The sequence below is a fragment of the Cryptotermes secundus genome, unplaced genomic scaffold (assembly GCF_002891405.2).
Source record: "Cryptotermes secundus unplaced genomic scaffold, Csec_1.0 scaffold1679, whole genome shotgun sequence".
Taxonomy (NCBI): domain Eukaryota; kingdom Metazoa; phylum Arthropoda; class Insecta; order Blattodea; family Kalotermitidae; genus Cryptotermes; species Cryptotermes secundus.
The window spans coordinates 145,117-156,259 of NW_019743676.1; the positions used below are offsets into that span (position 1 = coordinate 145,117).

The 11,143-nt window shown below is 40.7% G+C and overlaps 1 protein-coding gene across 2 annotated transcripts in view; it reads right to left on the reverse strand.

Annotated features, from left to right (window-relative positions):
• Nucleotides 1-496: 496 nt before the first annotated feature.
• Nucleotides 497-11,143, reverse strand: part of LOC111874273 (periodic tryptophan protein 2 homolog) — a 29,659-nt gene continuing 19,012 nt past the window's right edge. For both annotated transcript variants that reach the window (XM_023869634.2, XM_023869633.2), the window contains exons 11-19: nucleotides 10,104-10,260; nucleotides 9,833-10,013; nucleotides 9,468-9,615; nucleotides 8,864-9,041; nucleotides 7,967-8,110; nucleotides 7,184-7,258; nucleotides 4,610-4,841; nucleotides 2,045-2,145; nucleotides 497-608 (exon numbers count right to left, since the gene is read on the reverse strand). In XM_023869634.2, coding sequence (XP_023725402.1) covers nucleotides 592-608; nucleotides 2,045-2,145; nucleotides 4,610-4,841; nucleotides 7,184-7,258; nucleotides 7,967-8,110; nucleotides 8,864-9,041; nucleotides 9,468-9,615; nucleotides 9,833-10,013; nucleotides 10,104-10,260 — 1,233 coding nt within the window. In that variant the 3' untranslated portion in view covers nucleotides 497-591. The remainder of the gene's footprint in view (nucleotides 609-2,044; nucleotides 2,146-4,609; nucleotides 4,842-7,183; nucleotides 7,259-7,966; nucleotides 8,111-8,863; nucleotides 9,042-9,467; nucleotides 9,616-9,832; nucleotides 10,014-10,103; nucleotides 10,261-11,143) is intronic.

The following is an 11,143-nucleotide window of genomic DNA, read 5'->3' on the forward strand; positions in this document are numbered from 1 at the left end:
TTATTATTTATACTCTATAGCAGACTGCCTCCCATGACAAGTTTCAGACATCCTTTTCAGTAAATACCTCATTTTTGCGCGCGCGCGCACACACACACTTGGGAGGGGGGGGCATCTCCCCCCTTGTAGGCCCCTTTCCTAAGTTGGGTCATCTGTCAGTACCAGTTTGAAAAGGTGACCTTTTAGGTGGCAGTGTCCAGTAAGTAATCTTACCTCCCATCTTCTTTAGTCTCGGTTTAATTTCAACGGAACATTCGTTCTTCTGGCAGAGGGTCCTAATATAAAGCCCTTTGCCTGTTTGATGATAAACATGTAAATCTATGAAAATTTGAAGATCAATATTTCTCACAGCCACAGTACTTTCTCATACCATATATATGAGAAAGTAATAATGTAACACTAGGCCGGCTGGACCATGCACATGCCCCACCACAGGAGTGTGACACAGATGATAAGGGCTAAGAGCAGTGTGTTAATATGGGAGAACTGAGAAGACTGAAGTATAAAATATTTATTCTATTTTACATTACATTAATTTTCTGAACATCGACGATGACTGTAGAAATACGCCCTTCAGCCGCTCTGCCTGAATCATCCGTCGTCAGCACCTAGAAGAAAAGTCGTGCTCTTCAGTGATGTACAGGAAATCCCTAATGAGGAAACCTTAATGGGACCATCACTGATATCTGGAGCCCACAGTAAAGTGAAGGCTCAGGAAGGATCTATCTTCTTCAAATGCTTCCACCTTAACTGAGAGACAGACAGTAGAACTTGGGAATGAATCACTACCATACATTAAGATGTATCCAGATGTTAGAGGGGGGAAAATCTGGTCTACATTAAGACTACAAGACACCGGCTCTACACACATTTTCCACGGAAAACGTGTGTCTTTTAATGTCCATCATCTGCTGTTCTAAAACATACAGTTTCACAAACTGGATCTGTTTCATCTCAGGCACCTGCTCTGTTTGGTGTGTCAGAAAGAGCTCACCTCAGACACTGGACAGCGATTGGTGCCCAGTGGTCCAGTGATTGAGGTTCACTCTTTTGAACAGTTGGTATTACAGGCTTTCTGCTCATCATCCGGTATTCTAAAGCACACGGTGATTTGGAACCTGGATCTGTTTGATCCTCAGGTGAGGGAGTGGGGCAGATGCCTCCCATCCTTTTACCTAGGTAAACATCCAGTTTCCAAAACACTGTGTGCTGTTTAGAATACCAGATGATAGGCAGTCTGCAAACTGTAAGTCCCAAGTGTTACACACCACTGTCAGAAACATTCAGAATCCACACGACCCCACAGACTGTACATGCGTGACCTATATATTCCCTGTCAGTCACCCATAAACCTCGCTACAGTCGTCCAGTGAAGAGAAGGCAAGGCAAATCACTGATAAATGGGCTGATCTTGACCATTCTACTGTTCACTTTTGGACATCTGAGATTCTGTGTGCCATAATCATCCAAAAATCATGCCCACATTTACACATCACACAGTAAATGTGGGTGGACCTTTGTAACTGCCTTGCCTTCTCTTCATTATAGGACAGCTGTTACAAAGGTCAAAGTACAGCCACGCCATAGCTCAAGCGGTTAGTTGCTGGCTTCCCACCACAGTGGCCCAGATTCGATCCTGGGTCTGGTAAAGTTAAATTTGTGGTGGACAAAGTGGTGCTGGNCATTCCACAAAATTCTCTATCATCATGATCACCCGGGGCAGGTACAATAGGCCACTCAGTGGCCGCCGTGCCGAGTGGACCTAGTTGGACTCCACCCCCCACTAAGCGAAAAAGGTCAAAGTTGAAGCTAATGTCTGTCATGAGATGATACATCACTGTTATATGCCATTCTAACCAAACAGCTTCAGCTTAAGAAATGATTCCATGTCATACCTGGATGGATTGCAGCTTATGCCAAGAGTCCATCTTCAAAATATAGTGTTCGATACTGATTTTTCCTAAAATGATCCCAGCCACTATGGATTTGCATGTACCCAGAAACCTCAAGTGCAACGGATTAAACAATGCTGAAGGCAGGTTACCTGTCAGACTGTCAATGTGCATCTCCTCTGGCACCTTCATAGCACTTTTCATCTCTCCAAGCTTTGCAAGGTACTGAAGTGTGTACTTATTGAAGTCACATCTACAAGTTGAACAGAAACAAAACACAATTTGTAATTAAGTAGTATGGTAACACTTTCTGTGTGTGCCAGTATGAAAAGTCATGCATGGAATTCTAAAGCAACCATGAACACCTACATGTGACACTGTCTTGGTCAGTTGACGTAACACATTACAATTTCCAGATTAAGTGCAAGTGGGCAAGGCAGTGTGCACTTCTTGAAAGTATACACAGAACTGATAGAGCATCACAGCAGTCCATGCTGAAGGCTTAACCCCTATACACTCAGCGCACTGTTTATAGTGAATAAGTGTGATTTTTTTCATATCAGCCCGGCTGCAAACTAGACTCAGTTTCCTTCTTGCCCTATGTCAAGACTGTATTCAACCGAATCAGCAGAGTGCTGTCCCGGCACAACATCAAATCAGTGGGCCTGCCTCCGAAAAAATGATCTAGTTTCCTTCGGCTGGTCAAGGATAACCTGGGACTAACAACACTGGGTGTATACAGAATACCCCGTGAGTGCAGCAGGGTCTACATTGGGCAGACAGGCTGTTCCATGGACACGAGGTTGAAGAAGCATCAGTGGCACATTTGACTTGAACATCCAGACAAGTCAGCCGTGGCTGAACACAGCGTTGACTTTGGACACCACATTCAGCTTCACAATACTCCCATCCTCGCCACCAAGACCCAGTACACGGATCGCATCATTAGGGAAGTCATTGAGACTGAACTCCATCCCGACAATATGAACAGAGAGGTGGGGTTTCATCTCAGCAAGTCATGGAAGCCTCTCATCTGCTCCCTCAAGAAACCTCTGGAACATGACACCAGATCCACAAGGCTATGCAGGTCAAGGCACGGCTGGCAGTTTAGCTCCAAGGCTATTGGGTCAATCTTCTCATGGTAACCTTGTCTTTCCCTTTCCCTGACACGAACCTGCTACCTGCTGGCCGATATCCTCAGACCCTTCCCCTCTCCTCTCTATTCACTTCCATTGTGGCCCTTCTTCCTTCCCCTCCTGTTCTTACATAGCTGGGTGTCTTGACTGGCACTCAGTCTGCAGACACCTGCTCATGCTGGTTCATCTCTTGCAGATTTCTTATACCCTGAAGACGGAGGAGATACATTCCTCCGAAACGTCGGTTAACAAAATATCTACAATAATAAATACAAACCACTACATCCAATGTGACATAAGTTTTCACTACGTTAAAACTTATCTCCCTTACATGTTTCAGTCCTTATGGGCCATCTTCAGATGGAAAATCATTACAAACTGGAAACTACCATCACAATAGGTGTTTTAATTTAAAATACATACACTTATATCCTATAATGCACAGTACGCTTAAAGTCGAAATATCTACACGGCGCCACATTCCAGAAGACAGCATTCTTCAATGTGCCCAGTGTTTCAAAAGATGTGCTGTCCATGTCTTCAGAACCATCAATCAAGCCTCACAACCCCTAAGACAGTAACATACGAGGTGTGTTCAGGAAATAACGGGAATTTTAAAATTTCGCGGGTTTGGAGAGTCCAATTGTCAAAATTTTTTTTTATTATGTTGGTATACATGCCCCTGAAGTACAATAAAATTTTCAGCTGTATTCATTGCTTACTTTGTCTGTGGCAGCCGCTAAGGTTAGACGTGTTTTTATGAGCTTGGCGATTTTCGTTTGTTAAAAGAAATGGATCAAAGAATTTGTATCAAATTTTGCGTAAAAAATGAAATAAAGTGTTACAAAGTGTGTGAAATGTTAACAAAGGCCTATGGTGAGTCTGTTATGAGTAAAACAAGAGTTTACGAGTGGTATAAGCGTTTCCAAGATGGCCGTGAAGACGTTGCAGATGACGAGCGCCCCGGACGCCCCAGCACATCAACAACCGATGAAAACGTGGAAAAAGTGAAAGCAATGATTATGAATGATCGCCGAATCACAATCAGAGAAGTCGCTGATGATGTTGGCATATCGATTGGCTCATGCCATGAAATTTTTTCGAATGTTTTGGGTATGAAACGCGTGGCACCTGCTCACACTTCGTTGCTTGTTCGTGAATTCTTGGCCAAAAACAATACTGTAACGATGCCCCAGCCTCCATATTCGCCAGACATGGCTCCGTGTGACTTTTTCCTATTTCCAAAAATAAAGAGAACCTTAAAGGGCCGTCGTTTTACAAGCATAGATGACATTAAAAGCGCATCGCTGAAAGAGCTAAAGGCTATCCCAAAAATCGAGTTTGAGAAGTGTTTCGATGATTGGAAGAAGCGCTGGCGTAAGTGCATAATATCGAATGGGGACTATTTTGAAGGCGACAACATTAATGTAGACGAATGAATAAATATTTTTTCCAAAATACGGAAATTCCCGTCATTTTTTGAACACACCTCGTAAACATTCACCACCAAAAACCTGGAATCCCATACACAGAAAAGATACCTAACTCCAAAGTAAAATGACGACCTCAGACTTCACTCACATTTTTGCAAGTTCCTCATACTTCTTTGTCAGATTCTTCTGCAGAGTCAGCAGGATGGGTGTCACCTGAGCTTCCCTGGAATTGGCCTGAAATGTGGATCCATACACCGTCACCAGATGCTGCACCCAAATCAGGTAGAATTCAATGTGGCATGTGGACTCCAGGCTTGATGCCACAAATTTGAGTGCACGCTCCAAGTATACCCTAGGAAGTGACCTAACAGTCATTTCCACTGCAACAACCAACATTAACAAAGAAACCTATTAACATGTTTATCTCTGGGAGTCCATGCCTCAGCTGAATCCTGTGATGCAAGCCGCCTTGGTGGAAGAGAGTAAAAGTACGTTTCACTAGAAGAATCAAATCATTCTCATACACAAAATGAGCACAACATTTACTGTGAAACAAACAGGCAAATATAATAAATACATTCAAACTTTTGGACTTCAAATTACACCGTCAATGTTTTGAATGAAAGTGTGCACATGCAGTTGTCATGATCTGCTGCCAAGGAAATAGTGACACCTCTTAAAAAAAATAGACATTTCTTGTGGTTTAACAGAACTAAAAGTGAAAAAAGTGCAACGATGCCTTCGGATTGAATCTGGACTGTGTCTAACTTCTAAGCCATCCATTTGTGCGTTTTACAAACAATTCTGTGAGAGGTTGTTTGTGTAAAGGGAAAGCTCCTTTTGCTGGAAAATTTATGGATAGAACTGGAATACTAACTTGAGTTGCACTGAATTACCAACAGTACACATATTAAACACCTCTAAGATGTAAAATAAACTTTGACAATGGCGAGTTTAATGTCTGATTGTTCAGATGTTGTATCTTGACCGAGTCCTTTGAAAAAAGAAATGTTGACATTGTAAACTTCTTTTGCGCTCACCTTGAATAAAGACATGCAATTTTCCTAGCCATCTTCGGTTTCCTGCCATGGACCTAATATCACCTCTGTCTAGTGCCGAGGTCAAGAATGATTGAACTATACCTCCAATCCCCCATATGTCTTCATGGCACAACTTTACTCTTGCTAATGTGTATGGTAGCCATGGCTGTTAATGTTGTCTGCAAACACTGCAGCAGAGTTTCCAGAATGGACTTAAATCCTCATTTCCAATATTTTTTCTTAATTATATGAGTAAACTTCAATTCTCTATTATGAATGTTATTGTATTTAGTCCCATAATTTATATACCCTTACTCTTAGACCAGAAATTTCAGGGGAAAGAGCTCTATACCGTATTTTTACCCTCAATAACATTTGACTCGCCCATATTTTTTGCAAAAAATGAGACAAGATAAATGTATTATGAAATATGATATGGGAAAATCTAATTATTTTTCCAATGAAAATTATGATCTGGTCAAGAGGCATTTTTACCCTAATGTTAACGAATGAATTATGTGGTGGAGTCAGTATATATGAATATACCATGTAACCATATCACATGCCACTTAAATCACATTTTCTGCAAAAAAATATGTATCAGTCAAAATTTTATTAAGGAAATGTTCTTTTTGCTGCTTGTCAAGAAACTGTATGCTGGAATCCAAAGGTGCAAATATCCATACCATGTTGCCACATCACATTCACCTCAATCAAACATGTGAAAAAACTATACTCTGAAAAGCACTATTTGTATACTTTAGACGCCACAAATTCATACATGATTCTTTAGGTCAAAACATGCATAAACTACTTCAGCAAATATGGTAATGTAAAAATAAAATAATTCAGAAGAATATTTTTAAATTTTTCTTACACCATGACCTTTGGCACTCATAAGTAATCTTAGGCTAACAGCCGTATCATGCGAGCAAGTGATGAACCTCGTGCAAAAATGCTTAATATGCATGCACAGAACAACTGTTAACATGTGACTGAAAAACATTGGCCACCTTCTCAAAAGGTTAATAGATGCAGTAAGAGATGATGCTTTTAGGACAGTCCATAATATGACTCTATGGCTTCAATACCAAGTCCCTTCCAAATCTTAGCCAAAGATGAATGTCCGTCACATGACACTCGGACTTCCCTTATGTCTGGAAGATTGTTCTTTCATTGTGTATTGTGTCATGTAGCTAGTGAGCAGGAGCTGACCATTTGGTTAGACCAATGAACATAAGTGCTCAGACAAAAACACAAACCATGACTCAATATGCCTCTGTGAAGTTGAGAAGCAAAACAAGAATCCAACAGAGACTGATCCTTTCAACACTGCTCACCATTTCGAAGAACAAAGGCAAAATATGATCAGCTGTTCTGTAGCAGAAGATCAGGGACACATAAATTAAAGCAGAATGCCAAGAATAAAGATAACAATTCTGCACTCTACAAATGGTTTTGCCAGGAAAGATTAGCTGCCACAGGTATACAGACACAAGTGGAGACCTATGGACTACAGAGAGAGAATGGAGACATTCCATCCCAATGAAACCCCAGAAAACTAGAAAGAATGAACTTGGGGGATACTCAGATTTTACACTCCTATTTCTAAGACCAAATATGCCTAACACTGTAATATCTCAATATAATGAATGCTGGAATAATCATTTTCATGCACTCACCATCTGAAGGCCTCGTGGTCTCCACCACTTGCTGGATCAGATCTGGTTCATTCAACCTGATGGACATCATCAGGGCTGTAAACACACACAGGACTACTTATACCAATATGTAACTTCAGATTCAGCAACTACTTGCATGGTTTTCCCCAGTCTCTCTACACAAATACTATGTTAGTACCCTAAAATGTAATACAACACATCCTTCCTAATTCATCACTCACAATTATCTACACACACTACAAGAGAAATGCAAAGTTGCTGGCTGAGGTAATAGGGCAGTTTCCTAGGGAATGAAACCTGAAGTGGGAAAGTGTGTGGATGCATTAATGGGGCACTTTCCTAGATAATAGGGCAGTTTCCTAGGGAATGAAACCTGAAGTGGAAAAGTGTGTGGATGCATTAATTGGGCACTTTCCTAGGTAACAAAAGCTGACGTGCAGAAGTGTGTGGATGAGTAATAAGTTTCGTAGGAAATGAAACCTGAAGTAGGTAAGTGTGTACTGGGTAAAAGAGAAGTTTCCTAGGGAATGAAAACAAGTGGGGAAATGTGTGGCTGGGGTAACAGGGCATATTCTTTGGGCATGAAACCTAAAGTGAAGAAGTGTGTTAATGGGATATTAATGCCTCTGTTGGCATTAGTCCAGCTCTAGTAGAGAGCTGCAGGCCTTCATACTAGAACCAAGCTGGGCCTAGTAGTAATAATGGGTTGAGAAGCACTCCAACAGCATGGTTACTCTTGCCTAAGACAGGATTTGAAAGACTGTGTCATAAGGTAATCTATACCTTTAGGCCAATCCTCTTCTTGGAGAGTTTTCCTTACAGAATCTGGTGTTATGCTCTGTTCCAACAGAAATGGATCGAACACCATGCTTGTATCTAATGAGTATATGAGCAACCCCTCAGTGGTGGCAGCAGCCCACTCCTGCCCTGGAAGAAACAAATGTGTTAACAGAGAGTACTATATTCTGAAATGTGACACCATGTAGTCTGGCAGAAGGTCACTGGTGTTTCCAGTGACTACACTGAATCGCATCCCAAAGGATGTCACTGCTGTGGAAATCTCCAAACCAAGAAATTCACCAGTATAGAAAATTCAAATTTCCATCTACAGAAAGCTACATATATTTAAATTCTCTAATTCCTTGTTTTTGCACCTCCATTTGTTTAAATGTCTATATTTTAACCATCTTTTAAGATGCCATATTGCAATGAAAATCACTCTGAACACTGTGAATGTTGAAATAAAGCCAATGCTTCTGTGTCAACAACCACTAATTACATTATTTCTTATGGGAAGAAAGTATGTTTTGGCCCAAGAACAACCCAACCTATGACTGGGGCTTCGGAACATGCCCCACACCCAAGTTCAGGATCAAGTGCACCTCCTGTTCCTTCTTGCTCTTCTTCTGAAGCCAGTTCAGCCTCCAAAATGTTGAAGACAATCTCTATTCCAGACAGTGAACAATTTCTAGGGAATATCTTTATCTCTTGAATCCCACACTTATCCTGATGTCCTGAAACATGACACTGAAGGAATCACAGACACTATTGAATAAAACAACTGAAATCCTGCTGCAATACAGCAACTCAGACCAGTGCTTAGTGTACAACAATTTGGGACAATATGCAGAATTCTAGTGCACAAGATGTCACCAAGAAATTGTTTCAATGTGTAGTTACCTGTAGGCGAGAACTGCAAGCAGTACACCCTCACTTCAGGTTTGAACGCTCTAGCTGCCATGTCACCAGATCGCACTCCCGGCAAACTAATTGCAACGCTGCCACCTTCCTGTTCCTCTCGCTCCTCCACCAATGCCATGTTACCAAATTCTGTCATCTTACGCCGGTTTATAAAATCCTATACAGAACATCATTTCACAATGTTAAGAACTAAGGGCAGATCACCAAGGTTCAGATTATGCTTCATTTCTCCAGTAAATTAATTAACAGCATGCTACAACAACAAAGTCAGACTTGCTGAACATTTCCAACATCTGTCTGGGTGTTTTTAGAAACTCTCAGCAAAATACATGTTTTATACAAAATAGTGTGAATTCTAATACATCACACCAGCTGTGAGGATCATGGAATGTGTTTCCTGATGCTGCACTGTGCTCAGAAGGGAACATTAATGCTGCGATACATAAGATTAATTATATTTAACTTCTTTTTGTTTGAAAAGAATATGGAGTAATCAAGAAAATATGGCACTGTTGAAAGTCTAACATTAAACATATTACACTTTAAGAACCTATGTCAATCTATAAGTTTATGTTCTACTTACATCAACAGCATCAAATGAACGATTCTGCGTGATTTCGAACTTCTTCAGCAGCAGAGCTTCGGCGACATTATATATACAGACGTTCTTTGACTGTCCACCAGCTAAGATACAACTGCCATCTGCAGTATAACAGAGACTTGTGAATGCTCTGTGGATCAGCCAGACAAATTTAGTTTAGAAAACATCACTCTATAGCAGGCCACAAAATGCACTTTGTTTTATACAAGGTGCCTCACAAAGGTAAGTTTATTTTTTATTATGAGCACAAGAAAATAAATACACAAAAAATATCAACAAAAGATGAGTCAACTTTTGCATCCATCTGTGTTTAAGACATATTAACGAAATATATGATGCTAACATACTTTCCCTGAAGACTCTTCTTGGCTGTAATGAGATCCGTGTCTGAACGCCCACTGCCCAAGTCATTGCGACCCTCAATACTGCCTGTCTGTTGTGAGGTCTTGCAGTCAAAAAATGTGATTTGTCCATCCAGTGTCGCCACTGCGACTTCCTCACCATCTGGTCTGTATGTCACACACAACCCTGATGATCAAATGTGAATATTAAGAATACAGTCTTGTGCAAAGTGATGCCATACAGTGAATTAGCTGCAATGTGATATGAACAACATACCGTCTGCTGTAAGCTGAACAGTCTCATGGCTGCTGCCAGACTCGACGGCATTCCACAGCTTCAGCGTCTTGTCCCAGCTGACTGATGCAAGGGCAGTGCTGGCAGGACTAGGGCTGAACGCAACACTCACAACTGGACCCTCATGGCCAGTGAGTACCTGCATACACAGCACAAGCACCAGTCACCTATCTACACCTTCTTACAATTAACATTCTAGTTCAAGAATTTTCTCTTCCATGACAGATCAATCATGAGACACAAACTGACTGACACCTCTACCACTTCCCACTACATACATACAGATTTGTTCTGAAACAGCAGATCATTATAAAGATGGTTTTATTTTAATACTGCCACCACTGAAGTGCCATACATTGAATTCCATAGTAAATACTTAATCATGACTTGTCACCAGAATTCAGGACAAGAACAAAAGATAAAGACAGCTAACAGATCATCCTACAAAAATGTGGCAAAGTACAAATATACAGGAAGATATTAAAAAACCATAACTTCTTTCATGAATCAAATAACAGATTAAATCTGGCAAATGCTTACTACTACTATGACCACAACTGTCTCCTTCAAAGTTTGTACCTACCCATCATTCATGATCATCTTCCCATGTTATTTGATTCTATATATAACCTATATATTCTGTTCAACTTGTACAGCGAATGCCTTACCAAGGAAGCTCTGGATGGGCTCGGTGACTTCAAAGTAGGAGGGCAAATTATTCAATCTGTGAAATATGCAGATGACCTTGTGTTAATGGCTAAGGAAGAAACTGTGCTACAGGGCATGATTGATAGACTAATTGAAATTGGAAGGTGCTATGGCATGGAAATGAATGTGGAGAAAACAAAAGTAATGAAAATTTCGAGACAACCAACCCAAGTCACAATAAAGATAGACCAAAAACAACTGGAGAATGTGAAATGTTTTAAATATTTGGGTAGCTTGTTAACAGATGATGGAAGGTGTACTTGTGAAATTAAATCCAGGATTGCCATGGCAAAAGCTGCATTTAGCAAGAAGAA